At 52.2% G+C, this 24,467-nt stretch overlaps 1 protein-coding gene across 2 annotated transcripts in view; it reads left to right on the plus strand.

Moving 5' to 3' along the window:
* AKNA (AT-hook transcription factor) overlaps nt 1-21,356 on the plus strand; it is a 52,463-nt gene extending 31,107 nt beyond the window's left edge. The window contains exons 8-22 of one of the 2 annotated variants that reach the window (XM_082470409.1): nt 214-341; nt 813-1,020; nt 2,306-2,460; nt 2,561-2,740; nt 3,575-3,821; nt 5,007-5,113; nt 5,745-5,956; nt 7,791-7,953; nt 10,942-11,118; nt 11,781-11,896; nt 12,557-12,703; nt 14,171-14,266; nt 15,885-16,001; nt 16,270-16,462; nt 20,258-21,356. In XM_082470409.1, the coding sequence (XP_082326535.1) occupies nt 214-341; nt 813-1,020; nt 2,306-2,460; nt 2,561-2,740; nt 3,575-3,821; nt 5,007-5,113; nt 5,745-5,956; nt 7,791-7,953; nt 10,942-11,118; nt 11,781-11,896; nt 12,557-12,703; nt 14,171-14,266; nt 15,885-16,001; nt 16,270-16,462; nt 20,258-20,519 (2,508 nt within the window). In that variant the 3' untranslated portion in view covers nt 20,520-21,356. The remainder of the gene's footprint in view (nt 1-213; nt 342-812; nt 1,021-2,305; nt 2,461-2,560; nt 2,741-3,574; nt 3,822-5,006; nt 5,114-5,744; nt 5,957-7,790; nt 7,954-10,941; nt 11,119-11,780; nt 11,897-12,556; nt 12,704-14,170; nt 14,267-15,884; nt 16,002-16,269; nt 16,463-20,257) is intronic. The other variant, XM_082470410.1, reaches the window with a different exon arrangement.
* The last annotated feature ends 3,111 nt before the right edge of the window (nt 21,357-24,467 follow it).

Below are 24,467 nucleotides of genomic sequence, written 5' to 3' on the forward strand. Positions count from 1 at the left end.
TACCAATCTGATGGCAGGGAGATTGACCAGAGCGAGCAGGCTCCAGAGGGTACCAACCCCAGCCTTCCAGATATTCCAGGGCCCGGAGGCCTCCACAGTCCCAGAGTCCCATGCCCCTCTGCTCCCCCAAAGAGCTGTCTCGTCCACTATGTCTGCAAGGATGGAGCCCACGGGGGCTGGGCACTCAAGTCTTCCTGGCCTGTCTGGTTTCAGGTCTTCCAGCAGCTAAAGGCTGCCCACGCGGCCCTGGAGGAGGAGTATCTAAAGGCCTGCAGGGAGCAGCACGTGGCCCAGCAGCTTGCCGGCTCCACGGGGACGCCTGGGAGATTTGATCCCGGCAGGTACATGCTGGGGAGAGAGGCCTCCAAGGACAGATGCGTCAGGCCCTGGGTTCCCACCAGGAGGGGGACAGTTTGTCCTCATAATTCACACACTAGGGGAACAGGGAGAAATCCTATCCCAATTAACAACATGTCCAGATGGGGGATACTTGAAGGCTGAGATTTGTGTCCTTTTTGAACTCCCTTCAATGAGAAGTGACCTTGGAGATAATAGTTAAAACCCCTCATTGGACAATGGGGAAACTGAGGCCAGAGGGGGAAGGGATTTACTCAAGCTCCTGCAGCCAGATGGAGGCAGAAGGGGACTCAGGCTGAGGCCTCCTTATTCCCAGTGGCGTCCACTTTCACCTTGTTGATTTTACTCTCCACATAATCTAAATTATGATGTCAGATGCACTCTCCATGGGCACCTCTGGGGCCTCTGCTCTGAAGCACAGCCTCCCAGACCTGCCTGATGTTTCCTCGTTCCAGGGAGCTGGAGGCAGAGATATTCCAGCTGGGAGTTCGCCTGGATGAGCTGAAGGGCCACATAGACCAGAGCCAGCAGGAGCCTGAGCCAGCCGGGTCAGACTCGGCTCTGGACAGCTCCCCAGCCATGCCCTCCCCCAACCAGCCAACGGGCCTGCCCTCTCCTTTGGAACAAGCCCCCACGCCAGCCATCCAGACCCTCTGCCCTGAGGTACCTATTTGCCCAGCCGTATTGGACTGTTCCTTCATTCACTGTTTTCTCCATTCATTAACTTCTTCATGACATATCTGAGAAGTTTGTATGCCAAGACTCATGACACATGGTGGGAATTCAGTAGAAAACAACTGAAATAATAGGTGGCCTGTACCCTCATGGAATTTTCTGTCTAGTTGAACTAGTTACCCAGTTACTTAACTATAATTTTGATCAGTGCTCTGAAGGAGAATTATGAGGTTCTACGAGAGTAGATAACAGGGTAACATATCTGAGTTTAGGGGGTCAGAGAAACTTTCCTTGAGGAAGTAATGTTTAAATGAGATCTGAGGGTGAGTAGGAATTACTAGGTGCAGAAAAGCCATCTGGCAGGGAAAAACAGCCTGTGCAAAGGCCCTGTGGTTAGAGTATGGACCCTGAGGGGGGCAATTGTCTAAGAGGCAGGGGAGACAGGCAGGGGAGGGGAGGAGGCTGGGGAGGCAGGCAGGGGCCTCAGAATGTAGGTGTGTGGGTCACATCAAGGGGATGGTCTTAAACTCTGCTGGGTTTTTCAGCAGGAGAAGATACCAGAGGATTTGCAGGTAGGTCAGAAGCGGGGAGGTGGCGGGGCAGATGGAGAGACGTGCATGGACTTGAGAGAGGTTTAGAAGGTAGATTTGACTGGACTTGGATTGGTGATGAGAGGAAAGGAGCAAACGATGACCTCCAGGCTTCTAGCTTTTAGTCCTGGGTGGATTTGGGGACTATTCACAGAGGTGGCGACACTAGAGAAGGGCTGTACACGGAAGGGGCTTTGTAGAATTCTCTCTAGCCCACGTCACAACCCCATGAGAGACAATCATCTCCAGTGCATCATCTTGAGGGGCTCCCCTGCTCCCATGGTGATGGTGTTTTGAGGGTCTGGGTGTCCATGTTGGAATGGAAATCTGGGTTCAAATCTAGGCTCTGTCCCTCACTTCTGTGTGACTTTAGGCAAATCATTTGAGCCTCAGTTACCTGTCTGTAAAATGGGTTGTAATAACCTAGGTACTGGTGGGATTGTTGTGAAGTGATGTCTGTACAGTGCCTGGCACGTAGCAGGGGCTCAATCAATGGCAGTCAGTATCAAAGATCACATGATCCAGTCCCTACTTTTGCACACATGAAAGGATGATGATAGGTTAGTGAACCTAACCTATTTCTTACTCTTTGGCACCCAGCATGAGCCTGGCATAAGGTGGGTCCTTAAAAAGTGGTCTTAGGTGTCTGCTGAATCTCTGCCCCTCCTCCCTTCTGGCCCCAGCTCGACGCCATCAACATTGGCCCCCACCCATTGCACGTGAACTTGGATCTGAGCGCTACCGGCAATGAAGTAGAGGACAGGCCGCTGGGCCTCCCAACCCCACTCAGGCACAAGGAGCTGCGGGTGGAGCAGGATTTCCACGGCCTCCTAGAGCGGTGAGTGCCCACCAGCAGTGAGGCCAGGGTGGTGGGTCCAGTGGTGGGATCTTGCTGGCCCTGCTGGGCAGAAGTCACTCTCCTCTGTGTTCTTCTGCAGGTACCTCAGTGTGAAGTCTCTCCCAGAAGCCCTGAGGCTGGAGGAGGAGGAGGGGAAGGGGCAGGGCCACACCCTGGAAGTCGAGGGGCCGGCTTCAGCTCCAGGAAAAGCAGCGGCCACCAGGCTCCCCACCAGACAGCCCCCAGCACAGGCTGAGAGAAGTCACGGGGGCCCCCTCGAGTATGTCAGTGAGCCTTCCCCGCTTGTCCCACACCAGCTCAGAAACCGCAGGGGTGGAAATTGTCATAGTGAGCTAGACAGCCCCTTACAGTTTAGAAACGGCCTTCCTGACATGTAGCTCAGTGTCTCTCTAAAACGTGCAACATATACCATTGATAGCATTTGAAATGATTTTGGGTGTTGTGGGACAAGGTTTCTGGTAGGACAGATGCAGCATTAAATAACATTACTCTCCTTCTCAGTCTCAGACATTCTATGTACATCAAGGAGAAATCTCAGGACTATTATGTCTTCAGTGCCTCTCTTGATCTTCCTTTAAAAAGAAAGAGAGAGAGAAAACAAGCAGGCCTCAGGCCCAGAGCCTTCACTAAGCAACAGGATCTATCTAGACTATGATAATATTGTTTTCATGTTCCTTGTATTTATTTGCAAAGTTAGTTTCTATTTGTAACACGAAATACTGGTCTTCTGTTTATAACAGTGACATAAAGTCTTTTTGAGTAGATTGAAGTTGAAATGGCTGGAAGAGCGAAGATGGAAGGCAATTCCAGAAGCCCGGGAAAGGATGCTTTAGCGCATCTCTTTCCACACTATTTCTGCTGCAGTGTATAGGGTGGGTTTTGTAGGCATCCCCATTTTACAGTTGAGAAAAGTGAGGTTCAGAGAGGGGAGGTGCCTTGCCCAAGGTCACACAGTGAGAGGGTGGCAGAACCAGGGTGGGCACACAGGGGTTCCTGACTCCAGAGCTTGTGCCCTAGACTGTGTGGCTACCGGGACAGGGCTGCCCAGCCCATGCCAGGGCTCAGGGCCAGTGTGCCTCTCCTTCCCTGCCAGGGAAACCGTGGAGCAGATGGCATCTGTGAAGCCAGCAGACTTCCACGCATCTGTGGCCAGAGACAGGCACCTGCAGGGCCTGGACAAAGCTGAGGCAGCTCCTTCAGGCCCAAGCAGGCCCCCCCCAACTCAGGGCACCAAGTCTGCGGAGTCCCACCAGAGCAGTCTGACCAGCCTAGAGGGAAGTGGCATCTCTGAGCGCCTTCCACCGAAGTCTCTGTGCCAAGCTGGCGGGCCGCACCTGGAGGTATGCGTCTGCACGGGGCATGGGCTCAGAGCCTCAGGGCCATTCCCTGCATCTCCTGGAGCCTCCTGCCTCCAGGCCTTTGCTCAGAATGCCTGCTGCTCCCGCCCCTGCCACTCACAATCCTGCCCACCATTCAGGGCTTATGCCGTAGCTCCCCACACCCCCGTCCCTCTGCCAGGAGCTCCTCTTTCTCCTCGGAGAGCTTGTGATTTGCAGGAATCACAGATCACTGTGGAATGTGACTTATGTGGTGGATCCTCCCATAGAAAAGCACATACGTATGCATGTGTACACACACACACACACACACGCACACACACACACACACGCGCGCACACACACACACACGCACGCACACACACGCACACGCACGCACGCATGCACACACGCGCGCGCGCGCACACACACGCACGCACACACACACACACGCACGCACGCACACACACACGCACACACACACCACACACACGCACGCACGCACACACACACACGCACACACCGCACGCACACACACACGCGCACGCACACACACGCACGCACACACACGCGCGCGCGCACACACACACGCACACGCGCGCGCGCGCGCGCGCACACACACACACACACACACACACACACACACACACACCCCTGTAGTCCTAATGAGCCCATGGTAAGGAGTCTGTACTCGACCATGAACTCATTGAGGGCAGGCACCCGTGTCTCTCTGTTGGCCATGTTTGCACCTTGCATTAGATGCAGTGTGTCGGAGGTGTGCATATTTGATCAAGTTTATTTTCCCAATTCATCAGGCCCGGGCATTTCTGCAGTCAGGTAGGACCATGGTGTTCCAGGCCCAGCCCGGAAGCCGTGTGGACATGAGAATCCCATTCCCGCCACGGGACGTTTCTCCTCCTCTTTCTATTCTCAACTCAGGATATCTCTCAGTATCTCTCCCAAGGGCCCTGGCTCCCACTCCTCAGGGAAGCGGGACTTGCTCAGGGTCTTCTCAGGGCGTGGAGTCCCTGAGGTTGGCTGGGTGTCGTGCTGCAGGACCCTCACACCCTGCGCCCGGCTGTTGGGAGCTGGGCCAGCCTGCCTGTCTGTGAGCCTCTGGAATGTAAGGCCCAGGCCAGGACTTGGGAAGGGTTTCCCAGTGTGCCTCAAGCACACTTCTCAGATTTAAAGGGACACTGTTTCTTTCAGGAGCCCTGGATGGCATCCCCTGAGACAGACAGTGGCTTTGTGGGCTCAGAAACCAGCAGAGTGTCGCCCCTCACTCAGACCCCAGAGCACCGGCTCTGCCAGATCAGGTATCCTCGGGACCCCATCAGTGTCATACACCTGAGATAGCCTGAGAATCAAAGTGCCTGTGAGCTCAGAACGGGGACAGATGGCCTGGGCGTTCTCAGAGCCCACACTTCATCCCCCCAAGGATGGTTCATTTCCCCCATCTTATTGATAGAGGGGAACTAAGGTTCAGAAAGGGAAAGTGACTTGCCCAGTGTCACTCCACCAATCATCGACAGACTGGGAAATAAATATTTGTTGAGCAAATGGATGATGAAATGGTGAATGGATAAGGTCTGTAGGGAGGGTGACATGACAGAGCCACCAGATAGAGTGATAGTCTCCAAAGCTGGATGCAGGCCCCTCGGGCTACCCAGGGCTGCCTGGGAAGGAAGGATTACAAATTTTATTTCTTTGTATATTATCTAAAAACTAAGTTGAGCTTTACAATTTTGTGTGAGTAGGCAGATGTACAGTTCTGCAGTTTATAAAGAAAATGCACGTATAATGGGGGTGCATCCTCAGAAATACTGTACTGCCAGGGGTGCCAAGTCCCAAAGGTCAGGAGTTCACGGTTTAGCATGTGGAGGGTCTTGGCGGCTGTGGCCTCCTTCTGTGTGACCTCAACGTGTCTCTCCCTCCATGGTCTCCCAGCACCCGAGGGACATTAGCCCAGTCTTTCACTCCGTCTGTGCCCCGAGATGCAACCTCCCACCGCCAGACCAGGGGTCTTCCGGTACCCAGAAGAGCCTCTGAGCCCATCATACCCAGGAGCCGAGCCCAGAGGCCCCCACCTGGCCAGGACAGTCCTCTCGGGCAGAGGGCACCCAGCTTCTGCCTGGAGCGGGCACTGGCGGCTGAGATGGGTGAGTGGATGCATCTGGGTTGGCCAGAACCTGTGGGTGGCTGGATTGCATGGGTTAAAAAAATCAAATCAATAAGAAAACTTGCATTACCCTTTAGATGCAAAATATCATACAGGTTCATTGTAGGAAAATTTGAAATTGCTGGTAAGATGGACAAAAGGGAACAAAAGAAAAAATAATAAGCTAAAAACCATCACTGCTGACATTTTGGTGTAGAACCTGTGAGCTGTTTTCTTTGTCAATGTGTGTGTGTTTATTTATAAATACTTAAAACGGAAATGGGATATTATACATGAATATTTAATAACCTCCTTTTTTTTTTTTTCTTTTTGGCTGCATCGGATCTTAGTTGCAGCACACAGCGTCTTCATTGCGGCGTAGGCTTCTCTCTAGTTGTGACGTGCGGGTTTTCTCTCTCTAGTTGTGGCACGCGGGTTCCAGAGTGCGTGAGCTCTGTAGTTGGCGGCACGCGGGCTGTCTCATTGAGGCGCACGAACTCAGTAGTTGTGGCGCGCAGGCTTAGTTGCCCTGTGGCATGTGGGATCTTAGTTCCCCAACCAGGGCTCGAACCCACGTCCCTGCACTGGAAGGTGGATTCTTTACCACTGGACCACCAGGGAAGTCCCAATAACCTCCTTTTTTTCACTAAACACCGTGTCATGAACACTGTGTCTATAAAATCCGTGATTTCATTTTTTACCTTTAAAAAATGCATGTGAACTTTTTATTGAAATAAAACATACAGGAAAGAATATAAATTGATGAATTTTCCCGAAGTGACCACAGACCAAGAAACTCAACACGATTAGAAGCCCAGACCCCCCTCAAGCCCTCCCCAGTCACTCCCACACCTCCCAAAGGTAACCACTGTTCTCAGATTAGCTTTGCCTCTTAAGGTTCACCATTTAAAATTTTTAAATTAAACTTTAGTTAAAAGTTTAATTAATTAAAGAGTCACATGCAGTTGTAGGAAATAATACACAGAGATCCTTCCCCCAGTTTTTCCCAATAATAATATCTTGCAAAACCATAGAGCAATGTCACAACCAGATATTGACATGGATTCAGTCAAGACACAGAACATTTCCACCGTCTCAGGGTCCCTCATGTTGCCCTTTTATAGACACAATCACCCCCTCCTTAACTCCTGGTAACCACTAATCTGTTCTCCATTTCTGTAATTTTGTCATTTCAAGAATGTTATAGAAATGGAATCGTATAATATGTAGCCTTTTGGGATTGGCTTCTTTTTCACTCAGCATACTTTTCTGGAGATTCATCTAGATTGTTCCATGAATCAATAGTTTGTTCCTTTATATATTGCAGATTAGTCTTCCAAGGGCTCATTGTTTTAATGCGTGGGCCAGATGAGTGGTTTGTAACCTCTGGTCACCCATCCCTTTGAGAGGCTAGTTAAAGTTTTGAATGCTCCCCCAAGAAACATGCACACAGGCAAAGGTGTGACTAATTTCAGAGGGAGGTGGAGCCTCCGAAGCCAGTCCCAGAGCAACCTGGTGATGCACAGGGTCTGGGCGCCCTCGTGGAGGAGCAGGGGGCTCTTTGCAGGGGGAAGGCCCTGGAGACTTAGATCTGATGCCGAAATGGTGGATGGCGGAGGGAAATCTAGTTATAAACAGCTCTGCAGGCCCGCTTTGCTCCCAGCAAAAACCACACCTTCTTCCTGTTTTGAGGGTCATCGACCTCAAGAGGAGCTTCATTCGTGACCTCAGCCGGGCCCCATCTCGTCACCCCCACCACCCTTCCACCCGCACAGGTTCTCACTTCAAGGGTCCTGTCTGTGTGAACTCACTCTGGCCCCTTTCTGCCTCCCTAGTGGTCCCTGGCTCAGAGTTCAAGGGGCGAAAGCAGCTTTCTGAGCAGCTCCCCCACGGCGCGACAATCAGCCCACCCCCGACCCTGGCCCCTGCAGCAGCCGCTCCACCCCATGGGCCCGCAGAGACCACCTCCACCTTCCTCCGCACCAGGACGGGGCGAGAGTAAGTTGCATACTTGGGCGCCGCGGATTCAAGCTCATCATAGAGACAGGAGGGTGGTGCCCACGGGAAGCACGGGCTTTCTAGGGTCTCCATCCAGTGGCGGCTGTGCTGAGGCCAGACGGACCCAGGCATCCTGCCTCCCAGCTCAGGGCTGCTCCTGTGGGACGTCATTGATCTAGATTCTGAGGACACTTCTCCAGCCGGTGGGAAATGACCTAGAGGTTCACCTTGCTGGTGCTAAGACCCCTCTGCCTGTCTCCCAACATTTCCCTTCCAGGACAGGTCTGCACTTCCCAGGGGTGTGTTTTCTGCAGTTTACACATTCATTGTATGAAATGGGAAGGGACAGTTTTTTCAATTTTTTCTTTTTAATCCAAGTGCAGTTTTTCTACTGAGAAAGTTTTCTCCTCGCTTCATTAAACAGAAATGGGAAAAGAGGTTAGTCAGTCCTCTTACTTCTCTTCTGAGTAGCTTTTGGCCAATAATCAATCACAGGCCTTTGTTGGGTTGGGGTGTTGGCTTCCAGGCCTGAGTTTAGTAAGTTCACTCCTGCAGTCTCCTCTGATATCTGCAAGGGAATGAGAGGCTTATTTACCTACAGTATGCCAGCCCCTGGGAATACAATAATGGGCAAGACAGTCCTTGAGCTCGTAAGGCTCACCATCTTGTAGGATGGACCAAGAAGCAGGTGGTTGCACCCCCAGTGGGATGGCACAGGGCTGAAGGACTGTGGGAGCACAGAGAAGGGGCATCTACCCCGGTCAGAGGCTTCAGGGAGGGCTTCCTGGAGGAAGTGGTATCTCAGCTGAGACCGGAAGGAAGAGAGAGGGCAGAATATCCCAGCAGAGGGAACAACATGTGCAAAGGCCTAGAGGTGAGAGAGTGCCTGCCACCTTTTAGGCACCAAATGCTTACTATAGCCAGATCCTCAAGTATGAGGTGGGGTGTTAAACAACAAAAGCAGAGAGGAAGACAGGGAGACCTGGGGGAGATCTCAGAGGGCCTCAAACACACTTGGTTAGAAGTTTGGATGATGGCTCTGCTCAGAAAAGGTGCTCACTGAATATTCATGAATGTAGAAAGTCTCATCTAAGGACAATGAGGGAGGCTTTAAGCCAGGGAGAGGTGTGGTTGGGTTTACGGTTTAGGAAGAATTCTCTGACCACTGTGAGGGTGAGAATAGAGGCCAGGGGATTGATGAAAAGGCTGCCGCACCCAAGAGAGAGGTTATGGGGCCAGCGGGGAGGGAAGGGAGGTGCATTTGAAAAGAGATAATTAGCCATTGGGCCCACAGGACTTGGGAGTTGGTTAACTTTTGGGGTGTTCAGGGAAAGAGAAAGGTTTAGAATGACTCAGATTGCTGGCTGGCCAACCAGTTGGATGCTGATGCGGAGGTGGGGAACCTAGGAAGGGGGAGTAAAATTGCAGGGAAAGATGACTTTTAAGTGCCAGCTGGCACTCAGTCACTAAAGGATTAGGTCAGGAAGACCGAGATCCTGATAGAAACAAGCCAGAGAGGACAAGTGACGCCTAAGGGGGTATTCCAAACCCCAGGCTCTCGTTCAGCGGCCTTTGGCCTGGACAGGGAGCCAGAGCCGCCCCAGTCCTGCACCCAGCACGGGGCCTCCGCCCTGCCTTTCATGGGTTAACTGGTGACAGGAGTTATCACTCTCCTGCAGCCGCCACCCTCATGGTTTGCCTTGGAAACCCCAACAAGCGTTGCCCTGGGAATTGCCAGGGGAACCAACTGCCCTTAGACGCACACAGCGCCAGGCCATAGCCAGAGAGAGGTCTCCCGCCTCCTCCGTGCACCCATCTGAGAGCTGATGTCTGCTGAAGGTGGCACCAGGAGACACTCCCCCAAGAGTCCAGGGGCCACCAGGCAAGAACTAACCCTGAGGGGAGCCCTCAGCCCGGACGCTGGTCCGAACAGTAGATGTAGAGCCTGCATCAGCCTGGAGGACGGCCGTGCCCAGCCCGCACCCTGATGCCCCGTGTGTAGGGGGGTTTGTGTGTAGCAGTGTCTGGGTGGAGTTGGCTGCTGCAGTGCCAGCGACACCCTCAGAATGAGACCCTAGAGATTCAGGGACCGATCGGGGAGAAATGCAAACAGGATTTACTCCCAAGATGCTAGTGGCTCATGAGATACCTCGCCGGTCACAGGTTGGGCTGTGTTTGGGGGCTTCCCCAGGATGACAGCAGCCTTGCATGTGGCACCCCTGCAGCTTCCAGCCTGCTCACGTTCAGTTGGTGATGGGAAGCACCGTGTGTCTCTTTGTCCCTTCTCCACACACACACCTTTACTCTGCTCCCTCTTGGAGCCTGGAGGCCAGCTCAGTGACATTCTCTGAGCATCTATGAGGCCTCAGGGGTTGTGAGATGGGCAAGCCCGCTCCTTGCCTGCCAGGGGCTCACTGTCTGGTTGGGGAGACAGATAAACAAGCATCTTCCGCCAGGAGCAGGGAGCTGGGCTTGAACAACGTAGGAAATGTTTGGGGGAACCCAGGAGGGAGTGCTGAGCAAGGGCGGGAAGGAACCAGGCCTGGACAGATAGTTAGGGTTTCTACAGACTGAGGTTGGGGAAGGGGAGGGCAGCCCGGGGGCTGAGGCAGGTCAGAATTGAAATTTTAACCTGCACCTTGAGCCAATGCCCTCTCTACTCTGCATCCTCATCTCTATCTTGAGAATTGGTCACCTGTGTTTCAGAATAGTTACTCAGAGGCCCTGCATGCTAGGTTGGGTAAACCTCAAAGAAGGTTCTGCTTTGCTCACCAAATGTGCAGGGAGGGACATGAACTCAGAGGGGTGTCACGATATGTAGCAAGAAAAGCGGACACACGGGGAAGTTCGAGAATCCACTGACAGCAGAGTTGGACGGTGCCTGCTGGAAAAGGACAAAGACCTGACATCCAGGCAGCACTCTGGCGGCGGCTGCAGCTGTGTTCACTGTGCATCTGTTCTTTCTCCTGTCCCACCCCCCGACCCCAGCCAGGCCATCCGTGAGCTGCAAGAAGAGGTATCCCGGCTCCGTCTCCGGCTGGAGGACAGCCTGCACCAGCACCCCCAGGGCAGCCCGAAGCGCCCAGCGTCCAACTTCGACCACCCCGCCCGGGCCCGGGCCCAGCCAGCTGATTCCTCAGCCACTTGGGGCTCCCATTATGGCAGGTGGGTGAACCCCAAACTCCCGCCCTTGTGCCCTGGTGGGAGCTGCAGAAGGTAGAGTTGGCCGACCTCTGGCTCTCCCCAGACATGTGGACTCAGGCACAACCACACCCCTCTCTCGCTTATTCACTCATTCATTCACTCTTACATTTTTTTTTTAACCATGTGATATTTGATACATAGAAGAATATATTAAACATATGTGTTAATAATAAAGCATGATACAGTGAATATCCCTGAACTCACCACCCAAGTGAAGAGCTAGAACATTTTCAGGACGCTCACCCTCTCACCCACTCACTCAGCAGCTATTCACTTATGATGACTTATAAAATCATCTTCAACTAACTAACTTCCAAGTATTTCTATTGGAGGGCACTACGTTAACGTCTTTTAATGGATGTTGTCTCATCAGTCCTTCCAACCACCCTCTGAAGTCATTGCTCCTATTATCCCCATTTGACAGATGAGGAAACTGAGGGGCGGAGAGGCTCAGAGCCATTTTCTATGAGTCTGACTCCAGAGTCTTTGGTTTTGACTTTCGTATTCTCCTCTTTCCTTATGTTATAAGCGTTTCTCTGGGTTGGGCTTCTCACTGATCATCTTTAAAGGCTGCATGAAACCTCATCCAGTGACATCATCTCTCTCTCTCTCCCTTTTGCTAGTAAATCCACAGAGAGATTGTCTGGTGAGCCTGGGGGTGCAGAGCAAGCAGTCCCCACAGGAAGGAGGCAAGCCAGGTCCTCCTTGGTGCCTCGGGAGGTGCCTCGATTGTCCCTGAGTAAGTGACCACCCGCCTGGACTGATTTTTGGAGGCCACAGTCTGGGCATGCTGGCTAAGTGGTCAGGGACCACAGCAACAGCCCTAGAGGAAACTTGGAGAAGGTTTCGGGTGTCTTTTTTAGGTAGTTGTAGTGCTCTGAAATACCATGTACTTCTAATGACAGGAACAGTATGCTATGCACGTACTATGAGCTGCGGTTTCCGTAAGGGCTTTGTGTATGTGTATCATCTTGCTTAATCTTCACTGCAAGATGGGTCGTATTATCTACGTTCTGCAGATCAGGACACCAAAGCCCGGAAGCACAAGGGACTTGCCTGAAGGAATATGGCTCTGGAATCGGTGGCCCCAGCTCACTCCTTTCTAGCTGTGTGGCCTTGGCCAGGTTGTTTACCTGCCCTGCACAGTTAAACGGACAGCTAACATTGCAGTGATAATAGCGTCTGCTCCTGGGGTTGCCGTGAGGGTACGTGACATGAAGCACGCCAAGCACTTAGCACAAGGTCAGGGATCCGGATGTGTCAGCTGTGATTACTAAGGGGCAGAGCTGGGTTTAAAATCTAAGCCTGCCCCAGAGCCTGAGCTCGTGATCTACCCACTCCCTAAACTATGTGACCCCCCCCACCCCCTCCCCCTCTGATGCCCCTCTTTCCACCTCAGGTTCCGAATCCGAGCCAAACTCCCCCAGGCTGTTCTCTGAGAGGGGCAAGACCACCGAGGACAATCCACAGGCAGCTCGGGATAGAAGGAGAGGAGTGGGTAGCACCGGTCGGCCAGACAGGGTCACCTTCCGGGGCCAATACACAGGTGGGCCAGGAGGGGGCGCTGGGTGGGTATGGTCCCCAGGGTGGTCTCTGTCCTGAGAAGGCTCTTCCATTTAGCCAGTGGGCCATTGAAATACTATCATTTTTTTATGAGTTGTGTGATACAAAAACATCAGGGAGTATTGTCTCTTTGAATCTGGGTGCGTTTGTTTATTCATTCATTCAGCCAACAGTTTCTGAGACCTCCCCTTTGTCAGGGCTCATGCTTGGTTCTGGGGAAGCCCGTTCAGTTGGTCATTCATGAAGCGGTTTAGGGAGAGCTTGATGTTTGCAGGACCTGGGTGACAAGGTGAACACGGAATCCCTCCTGGACTGCCTTAAGGTTCTGATTCCCCAGGGGGCCCCGTGTCTCACGGACTGGGTACCCGGCACATAGTAAGGCTTGAGGTGACACATAGTAGGATTTCAGAGTGCTTAACATTAAAACAAATACGGATACGGCTCCTACTTTCATGAATCTGACTGCATAGCAGAGAAGACCAGTAACAAATAAGCAATTATAGTAAATGTGTGAATTATAGTAAGTAAATTATAGACGTGGCTCTCACCCATACCTCACTGGGAGGGAGGGCTGTTAACCTCAGATACGGAAGGCTGAGTGATGCAGAGAAGGCAGGAAATGAGATAAATGTCTCCCAACAGAGCAGATAGAAGCCGAGGGTTAGAAGTGAAAGCAGCAGCGAGTCCAGGGGCCCCAGTGCAACACACACAGAGTATAAAGTGGGGACCCTGCACGGCAGAGGAGACAGAAAAAGTAATTAATCAGGCAACATTCTGAAGGTCTTATTTGAGACTCAGGGATGGACGAGGCAGAGGATGGCAGGGCTGGGTGCAGACCCAAGACCCAACCTTCCGATAACCTTGAGCACTTGACATCTGCCAGGCACGGGGCAGGATACCCCACAGATATGACCCCATTCAGTCCTCCCAACAAGCCTATGAAACCCACAGTATGACTATGCCTATTTTCCAGCTGCTTGGAGCACAGAGAAAACACCACTGACTCCATGCCCAAGCCATTCTAATCCTAACCAGCAAGCCGGGGTATGGGGGTATAGCATCACACTTTGTCATTGCTTATCATGTCTTCCTGGCCTGCTTTCCAATCCTGACTGAGCTTGCGTTTGTTGGTTGCTTCTGTATATCAAGAACTAGGCAGCTGGTCCCTAAATAGGATCTGAGATGAAACAGGAGTCTGGAGAGAGCTTACAATAAACAGACAAATAAATGTGTTTTTATGTAAATGTGTGTATGTACATGCACACTTATATAGCTACATATTTATGCACATATATCACGTGTGTGCACGTGTGTGTGTGTGCATGAGAAAAAGATTGAGAGGGAGACTGTTAAACCATTTGGAGGAAGAGGAGAGATATCCTTATTCTAAATCGTCCCCAATTCTGCATCCACGCCCTGCTGACACTGACTGTTCTGGTTTCTTCCCCAGGCCAGGAGTATCATGTTCTGACCCCCAAGACTGTCCCAAGAAGCAGTGGCCCAGTCTCCTGTCCCCACTGCCGACCCGCTAGGACAGAGGATCCAGGTAGGGGATGGTACCTGGAGAAGCGGCCAAGGCTATGAGGCTGCAGCTTCTTGCCTTTGGCCTTGGGGGTGCAGTTGGGCCAGACATGGGCCACCCTGAGCTCTGCGCGGGTCAAGATACAGACAAGGGAAAGAGATTTTTTTTCTGGTCTTTTTAGCCCTCCCAGGGAGTCCTGCCCTCACATCTATTCCTCCAGGTGCTTTGCCTGAAGCCACTCTCCTTCACCTTGACGTAGAGAAGCCATGAACGTGATTCCGGAAGGTCCTGATGCGGGGAGGGGTGCAAGCAGCAGGGGTGCTGGCAGCATTGATTGTCTTATCTCCCCTCTGTCCTCCCTCCACTCCTCACCCTTTCCCCCAAACCCAAGAGTTTAGTGGAAGAGCAGTGGGGAGAGAAGTAGCCTGAGAATATGGACACCATGTTCTAGTCCCAGTTCTGCCACTGACACGCTATGTGACATTAGGCAAGTTCCTTAACATCTCTGAGCCTCAGGCTCCACATCCATAATGAAAGGTTTGGAGATGGTCTCTGAGGCCCTTTCAAGCAATAATGATGATAATGATGGAGCTGTCATTTATTAAGCCGTTACTATATACAGGGCAACATGCTAAGGGTTGTACAAACAGTAATCCTCACAACCCTATGAAGTAGGTTTTGCACATTTTATTACTATGTCCATTATATGAGTGAAGAAACTGAGGCTCAGAGAAGTTAAGTAACTTGCCCAAGGACACACAGCTTACAAGTGGTAGAGCCAGGATTTGAACCCAGGTCTTTGTGACTCTAAAGCCCTGGCTCTTCACCACTATATTGCTGCGCCTTTGCTAGAGTCCCAACAAGCCTACCACTCATTCATTTATTCAGCACCTTCCCATACTGGGCCCTGGGCCTTGTCCCTAACAAACTCTCAGCTAAGCAGACAAAACAGAATGGTCAGAACTGGGATGGGGGAGCACAGGGTGGGGCTAGGGAGCACATAACTCAGCCTGGTGGGTGGTGGGACTCCCCAGAGGGAGTGATGCTGAGCTGAGGCCTGAAGGAGAAGCAGATGGACCCTGGAATTCTCCCGGTTGTGGTGTTGAGGATTTGTACAGGAAGTAATCCTTTTGTACAGGAAGTAACCAGGATGCCCACTCTCCTCCTGCTCACTAGGCCTCCACTGACTCGCCCTGGTGCCCAGGGGCCGTTGTGGGCTGGTCCCACCTGGAGAATGGGCCTGTGTCACTGTGGAGGATGACCATAGGTACAAGGGCTCCAGTCGGGAGAACCAGGCTTGAGATCAGACAGAGGACCACTGCTTCCCAGCTCTGAGACTTGGCAAATTATTCAACCTTTTGGAGCCTCAGTTTCCCCATCTGTAAAATGGGAGAGTGATGATGGTAGCTAGACCAGTGGCTTGTTGGATTTGATCAACTAATGCATGAAGACCCTGAGCAGAGGGCCTGGCTCAGGAGATGCCTCTCAATGTCATGGTTACCATCAATATTGCTGTCACCCAGTGGAGGCCGCTTGTCTCCTATGCAGTGGTCCCTGAGGGAAGCTCAGTGCTGCAGTAGGCTTGTGGGGGCCTAGTGACTTAGACATAATCCTCTCCTGACGTCTCTGCCTCCTCTTCCAGGTGATGCTGGCACCAAGGACCCACTGGGACCATCTCACACTGAGACCCAGCGATGTCCCCTGTGTGGTCGAGTTGGGTCCTCCTCCAAGGGGGAGGGCCCAGACTCAGCCAGCTCTGGTAGGGACAGATGCTCCGTCTCTTCCCCCAGCTCCCCTGGATTCCTGTGTGGGCCCCTGGGAGGGGGCATTTAGCCGGGGTGGCAGCTTGCGCAGTCTGGGATGGAGCAAATTGGATGAGAGTTGGCTTCCCCAAAACGAGGCACTCCCGGCATGGCCGGTCCCGTGTCCAGCTCTAATGGGGCTGGTGGGGCTGGGAGGACCCTCTGTTCTCTGTTAGATCTTCCCAAGTGGTGAGACTGTGTCTCTCTGGTGTCCCTCCCCGACAGCACCAGAAATGGCCGCCACCAGGAGAAACGCATCTTCTACCTCCAGCCCCAAACAAAGGAGCAAGCGGGCAGGGTCGCCACCCGGGCCGCCTCCTGCACTGTGGTATCTGGCTGCCGCGCCCTCAGCACCAGCCCCTCCTGCCTTTGCCTACGTCTCCTCGGTTCCCCTCATGCCTTATCCATCAGCCACTGTGTAAGAACCTTCCGTTCCAACCCTCCTAGCCTTTCTGTCTGAATCACTTAATAATTAGCATGCAGACCTGAGTTGGGTAGCTGAGAACTCGGGCACTGAGTAGTCCTGTGTTTCCCCCCCGCCAACACTCATGTAGTGACTCAACAAACCCTGAATGCTCCCTGGGCACCAGTGAGAGTGCTTGGCCCTGGGGACCCAGCAGTGAAGGAGGCTGGCAGAGGGCCCTGACCTCTTACAGCCTCAGGGGGACCTAGGACCTTAACCATCTTCCATCTCCTTATGAGACTTCTCAGGGAGCAAGTAATACTTTTTCAAAAACTAGGCTTTATTTTTAGAACAGTTTTAGATTTATAGAGAAATGGAACAGATAACACAGAGAGGTCTCCTATACAACCCCCCAAACATAGTGTCTTCTGTTATAAACATCTCACCTTGATATGGTATAGTGCAGTTAGTGAACCATTATTAATACATTGTTATTAACTAAAGTCCATAGTTCATTCAGGTTTCTTAGTTTTTACCTGAAGTCCTTTTTCTGTTCCAGGATTCTCCCCCGCCGCCCCACAAGTTTCCACATGCATTTAGTTGTCACATCTCCCAGGCTCCTCCTGGCTGAGACAGTTTCTCAGACTTTCCTTGTTCCCAAGGAACAACTTGTTCCCAAGTTTCTCAGACTTTCCTTGTTCCCAAACTGGCCTTGACAGTTTAGAGGCATACTGGTCAGGTCCACGGCCAGAGGAGCAATCACTTTTTACATGGATTTGGATGTACCATCGGTCAAGACAGAAAAAGCACAGCAGTTGAGGCGGAAATGGTCCAGGTTTTAGAGTCAGAGCTGTACTGGAGTCCTGTCTGCCGCTTATTAGTGGTGTGGCCTTGGTAAAGCTACTTCCTCTCTGAGCCTCACTTTCCCCATCTGTTAAATGGGGTCAGAGTCTCAGTCACATACAGTTGTATGAGGATTAAATGAGGCAGGTGGCAAGAGCCCCAGAAGCTGTTTGTGGGGTTCGTAGTGCAGTGCTAGCACATGCTCTTTGCTGAATAAACAGCAGCTTTTGTCATCACAGCAAATGCTGCTGCTGTTAATATTGTCATTAGTAAGAGGAAAAAATGAGGAAAGGTGGCTTCAACATGACGGGATTGTGCAGGATAAAAAAGGCCTGGACCCTGGAATTAGGAGATCTTTCTTCTTCTCCTGACTGTCATCAGCTAGTTCTATGCCTCAGTTTCCCTCACTGTTAAATGACTGGGTCAGGGGTCCTCTTCAGTGGTGTGTTGTCAGAAGCCTGTGTCTGTGAGCAGCAAGAGGCCAGAGTTTCCATCAGGGCTGGCGCTTGGCAGGAGCAGAGGCCCAGGCACCATCCAGCTCCATGAGGAGTCCTGCCTACAGCGCGGTTTCTTGCTTTCCTCTCAGCTGAGACCGGGTGGGTCGTCAAGGAACCCTCCGCTCCAGCAGTTAAGAGAGGCCATACTGCATGCTCAGGCCTCTGATTCGTTGGACAGGAAAGGGTTTGCCTGGAATTTGGTGGCCCAGGAGAAACCTCTGAGTGTCCACGGTAGCCATGGGTCTCTACTTCTGAGGCCATTCCAGATCCTTCCAGGCTCAGACCTGTGGGCAGAACTAACCAGGTTGGTGTCCTCACGCCTGGACAGGCCGTGGGGAAGGGGAAAGACCCTGAGGTTTAGTGCCCGACAGACCAGGCCAGCAGTAACTAGATAACCTGGGGTAGGTCACATTGCTCCTGTGCCTCAGTTTTTCCCTCTGTGAAATGGGTTGTGGTGAGGATTAAATGAACTGATGCGCAGCAAGCCCATAGTACATAGAAGGTGACCAGTAACCATAGTGCTTCTAATGCTACTGGAATTGTGGCTGATGCCACCCTGAAGTTTCTCCAGCTGCCCATCAGCAGGACTGAGCATGCTCAGTGGCTGAGGCCAGGAAGCCCTTAGAAAGCTGAACGGGCCTGTGCTGCCACCTGCTGGCCAGCCACCTTATAGCCTCTGCACCAGAGGCTTTCTAGCCAGTTTTTTGGTTTGGGGGCGTTTCTTGGTTGTTGTTTGTTCTGTTTTGTAGCTTCTGCCCTAGCGGGAGTTTGGGGTAACTTTCAGGCCAAGCTGGTCATCAGAATTATCAGAAGGCAGGGGTGTGTGGGAACCCAGTAGTTACACCAGCTAGTCTGTCCTTAAAGGAGGGAACTGGATTCAAGAAGCCCATTCATTCAGTTCAGATGATACGTATCAGCATCTCCTGGGAGCTAATTAGCTCTGGGTTTAAATCCAGTACTGCTCCCTCCAGCTCTTTGACTCTGGGGGAGTCCTCAGTAGCTGACATTTACAGAGCACTGGGCATACAGAGCTTTTAACCTGAATTTTCCTATTGGATCTACCCTGGGAGGTAGCTAAATATGGCTGTTTTCTATGGAGAAACGGACCCCTTGAAAATGAAGTAGCTTGTTCACGGTCGTGCGGGTGGCCAGGATTTGGGGAGCTTCCTGCATCACTTAGCTTCTCCGAGCTTCACTTTGCTCATCTGTAAAATAAGCATAAAAGTACCTACCGAATAAACAAGACAGTGCTGGTAAAGGACTTATCTCAGAGCCTGGCAAATGGGTCCTGAGGGTGAGGATGCCAGCCCCGGGCTAGGCACTGTGTTTAACTGAGGAACTGCCAAACTGCTTTCCAACGTAGTGGCACCATTTTACATTCCCACCAGCAGTGTTTGAGGGTTCCGATCTCCCCACATCCTCACAGACACTCATTGCTATCTTTTTGCTTTTAGCAATGAGTGTCTCTGAGGACAACCAGCGGGTGGGGAGTGTGTGAAGTGGCATCTCATGTAGTTTTGATTTGCATTTCCCTGCTGGCTAATGATGTTGAGCATCTTTTCGTGTGCTTGTTGGCCATTTGTACATCTTGTTTGGAGAGACATCTGTTCAGATCCTAGCGAAGCCCTTTTTTCACACTGTGCAATAATGCAAATTAGAAAGTGAAGGGTCAGGAATAAGACCAGAGTTTACAGCGTGCCAAGCAAAACACCAGTGAATGTCTCCGGCCAAGTTCTCCTAAACCCATTCCTGCTCTATTTAGGCAACGTGCTTCTTTGTCCCCCTCTTTCCTACACACTTTACTCTACAACACAGGTGCCACACCCTCTTCTTGCCCAGCATCGGTTTCTCTGAACCCTAAACTTGGCATCCTTGGAGGAATGCAGTAGTCACTTCTTGGAGAAATCTGTGCTTCAGCTCATGGCTCCTCAGCCGGTTTTCCCCAGAACTTTTAAACAACACCGTACATTCCTGCAGGACCAGGCTTGGGGGGATGAGTGGAGCCAGACCCTCTCACTCCTGTAGAATCCTAATTATTATTATCACGTTTCTCCAGCACTCCACACCTGACAAATAGGGCTCCATACATTACGTCTCTGATGAAGGGGGTTTGCTCCAGAGCCTCTCTCAGGGAGACCAGGCTCTCAGACTAGAAGCTCCAAGAAGGCAGTGGGCGCGGTCCGTGTTGTTCATTCACCATGGTAACCTCAGGCACTGAGGCTGGCACATATATGTTCCATAAGCATTTGTTCAATGAACGGGTAGATGAAACGGACCATTTTTTGAGGACTGTTCTGGTTCAGGCACTCCCATTTACCTTGCTTCACCCCTCTAACACATCCCTCAGCGGGGGTTATTCTTCCCATTTTAGAGGTGAAGAAACTGAGACTCAGAATGTAGGGGCCAAGCTGGGGCTGAGAAGCCCCCAGCCCTCTCCGTGGTCAGTGAACGCCCTTGCCTCTCTCCCCAGGTACTACGCGCCTCCAGCACCTACCTCAGCCCCCTCGGCCCGAGCAGCTGCCGAGTGGCCCCCCGCAGTCTCCTCTCGGCCGGCCGGGAGACCCCGGCACTCCATCCAGCTGGACCTGGAGGACCTGGAGGAGCTCAACAAGGCCCTGAGCCGAGCGGTCCAGGCTGCTGAGAGCGTCCGCTCCACCACCAAGCTCATGAGCCGCTCCCTGTCGGCCGACCTGCGCCAGGCCCGCGGCCTGCGGGGCTCCTGCCTCTTCTGACCGCGCTCAAGGCTCAGAGACGCACGGCGGGCAGGGGTGGGCAGTCCCCTGTCGTCCTGGAGGCCCCACAGACCCTCGTGAGGAGGGCTCCCTCCGCACCGGCCCTGCCTGCTCAGCCTCCATGTTTCCAAAACGGAAAGGGTATCAGCTGGTCCTCCAGAGAAGTCACTTCCTAGGGACCAGCCCTGAAGGAGGTGCTGGGACTGAGGCCACCATCTGTCCGGATGCCATCTCTGGGAGGCTCCTGGTCCTGCATTTGTCCGTCTCCGGCTAACAATATGTATTTTATATACGGATGGACAGATTTCTTTTTTTCAAACTGAAGCATTTTCCTGGTCTTGGATCCTTCTTAGGAGGCCAGATAAGAAGGGACAGGGCCAGGGTCTCTGGCGAAAACTTGTCCACCACCTGTGACCAGCCACTCCAGAGTAGGTGTCTCTGGGAAGGACATGGCGGGGACCTTTCTCCTGGTGACTAGTGGTCAGTGGGGCACTTTGAGGCCATTGGGATATCTCAGGATGACACACACCCAGCTTCTCCATGGTTGAGAGGCCTTTCCCATGGGTCTGCTGGGATGGAGACACCCCACGGAGGGCCCAGAAAGCCGTCCACCATGGTCCCCCTCAGTACCTCATCCCGAGACCCCCGGCTCTCCCCTGGGACCCCCATGGAATTGAGCCAGTGGCCAGCTTCCTGCCAGGTCCTTGTCTATGGCCATGAGGCCAGGCCATCTCCTGCTCCCTGACCTTGTAGCAGCTCAGACTTCAGCTTTTCTGGAATGTGTGTGCATCAGTGATATTTGTATATTTGGGACATTAAAAAAATCTATTTTCGTTATGAGAGCAAATAAAGAAGAGTGAATATTGATCTTAAGAAATGAAAGCCAAAAAAACCCAAAAACATTCCCAGAGCCGCCCACATCTGTGGTGTGTGTCATCCACTTGTGGTTTCTAAAGTCAAGTTTGTGGGGTGAAAGATTTGGTGCCAAGTGGAGCCCTCCCCCGAGGGACCAGTTGGGTGCACATTTCCAGACTCTGCCTGCCTACCTCCCTTCAGTGCCTTCTGTCTCTCCAACTTTCCCCCTCAGAACCATAAAGCTTTCCACTGGAGGGGCCTGCGAGGAGAGGCCATCTGACCAAGCCTCTTTTATGAGACACACAGCAAATTGGTGTCTGCAAGAGCACGAGCCTGGACTCTCTTTCCAATGCTCCTTTTGGCAGCAAACAGCAACAACAGCTGCCATTTACTGAGCGCCTCCTAGATGCCAATCCTTGAGCTAAGTGACCCACTGTGCGCCCATTTTATTGATGAGGAGACCGAGGTTCCGAATGCCCGAACTCACGATGGTCTGACTCCAAAGTCCATATTCTTTGTCACTGTTTTTTTCTCTCTAAACCTCCATGACTTTTTCTTCCCCAGCTCCTGCTTCCCCTTCCCTTGGCCTTTTCTTCAGTCTTCCCCACCTCTCATCTCACTTGCTTCTCCTGGCCCTCCAGGACTCATTTCTATTTCATTTTTCAGCTGATCCTTCTCAGGAGAGTTGAAAACGGCATCTTGCTGAGATGGGAGATTTCTTGTTGGTTCTGAGCGTCCAGGTCCACACCCTCATGGAAAGGTGGATGGGAAGGGGGAGCCCGAGGTGGGGGGCCAGAGCAGTGTCTCCAGCCTCAGTGCCCTGGGCACAACATGGCTGCAGCTTTGAACAAAGGATGCTGAAGTCTTGGATCTGTGGCTCTTTGGAGGACACTGGCCTGTGAGCCACAGGACTGGGTGTCAGGAGCCAAGGTTATGGTCCTGTCCCTCCAAATGGCTTAGGACGCTTGCACATAGAATTACTCCAATCATTCAGCCCAGTTTCTCTGCCACCTGTGTGGTGCTGCTTCCCTCACATGACCATCACAAAGCCCTTGGGTCTGGAAGGAGACCAGCCTTCCTTGTTGGAATCCTTCAGACGCTCAGTCCTCTTTATGCCTCTAAGTGGGCCAGCCTCAGACGTGGCCCCATGGCGAGGGCTCCAAACACATTTGCAAGATGGCTGGATTCGAGAGACCAACCTTCCCCTACGTATCCTATCTTCCTCCTGGGTGTCAGGTGGGCAGTCTGGGGACACCTCATGGAGACACACAACCCCTCTGGCCTGGCCCCAAGTCCTCCGAGTCTCCCCCATCCTGCCCCTGCCCTGGGCCCTCCTAACTCGCCTCCCCAGATGGCCAGGCTGACATCTAAAGTAAAGGCCCTACGCAGTAAAGGGAGCTCGGATGAGAGTCCCCTCGCAATCTCATGCCAGGACCTCCAGAGCCCCCTCCACAGGGCCTGCGGCCTCTGCTGCAATTCACTTGCTCACCCGGTGCCCTCAGGGCAGCTGCTCCCCAACTGCGGTCTCTTACTCCTGCCCTGTCCATGCCTTTATCCCACCGTGTCCACTCTCGTCAGGATCGTCCCAGCTCCCTCGCAAAGTGAAAGACTGATCTTTCCGTTTTGTTCCCGAGTGTGAACGAGCCCCAGGCCCTTCCCGGGGGCCCAGGCTTAGATCAGAGCTGAAGGAGACACGTGGGGAGTAGTGGGCGTCAGGAAGGGAGGTTGTCTGTGACGTGCTGACGTTAAAACCAGTTTCCTCCTCAACAGCGTCCAAACTGGGCAAGCCTTGCTGGGTGAAAAACTGAAAACATACAGCTGAGTCTGAAAGAAATGAACGGTGGTCCAAACGTGCTCGTGTTTACACGAGTCTCCCTCCTGTCTCACCTGCATGGACTTCTGACTAACGTCGCGTCTTTTATGTTAACTCCTGGTGATGTCTTGAGGTAGAATAAGCTCAGTGTTTTCCTTCGGCTCAGACAGCTCTCTTTTTGCATCCACTGTTTGCTGAGGCAGACTCCCTTCTCTGATGGAGCCCTGGGCTCTAGGTAGGTAATTCTGTGAGTGAGCGCAAGCCTGGCACAGTGCATACGCTCGGACGTGTCCGCAATTAACTTCGCCTGATTTAAGGATGGATGAGAATCTACTTACAGATGAAGACTAGGCAGGCGAGCGTGGTTTTGTATGTAAGCAAGACCAAAATGAAGACGATAAGCAGAAAACTGTGGAATTTTGTGCTCTGAGGAATAAAGCCCCTTAGGAGGTAAGTTTTCTAAAGCAAAGTCCTTGTTAGGGCCAGGATGTTGGAAAGCACACTAATTGGTTCAGGATTAAGGTTTGGTTTCCTTTTCCCTCTCCCTCCAGACCCAGCTACTTGGGGATGCTGCCGTGCGTGGGCCAGCCTGCTTCCTGACTTGGTAACAGGGCACCTCCGTGACCTTCATAATCAAGTGACAGAGACTCTATTTCATGTACTTAAGAGGAGAAACTTTCCTTCATTCCTGATTTACTTTAGGAAACACGATCTGATCTGAGAAGATTCTTGGAAAATCTTTTAAAAAGTATTGATCATCAGTTTCTTGGTGACACCTGGGAGAAATTTTGATATGAATGGTGAAATGTTGACAATATCTCATGAATTGAGCAAAAATAAAACCAAACTGATTCATCTTTAAAAAATAAATAAATAAAGTAAGGGCCCTTGTGTTTAGCACCACACTCCTGAGTCCTCACCACCCTCTATCTACCTGAACTCCTCTTCAGGGCCCTCTGCTTCGATGTTCCTTAAACAGGTCTTTGGCTTGCAGCGGGAGCAGCAGGTGTTATCAAGCTCCTAATCTTTCTAGAGTGGTTCAGATGCCCCTTCCAGGTAGCCTTCCCAGACTTCCCCACTAGAGAAGAAAGCTTCCCCATGCTGGGCTCCCACAGCACTCACTGCATATAGTCATCCATCCTGGCACATGTGCTGGGAATTATAGCAAGGGCCCTTCCAACCAAGGATCAACTCAGGGCAGTGGTCGGCCGGGGCTCAACTGAGGCGGGCACAACATGAATGAACGAATGAACAAACGAACAAGCAAATGACAACCTGAC

Source organism: Balaenoptera physalus (assembly GCF_965194825.1).
Source record: "Balaenoptera physalus genome assembly, chromosome: 7".
In the NCBI taxonomy this organism is placed as follows: domain Eukaryota; kingdom Metazoa; phylum Chordata; class Mammalia; order Artiodactyla; family Balaenopteridae; genus Balaenoptera; species Balaenoptera physalus.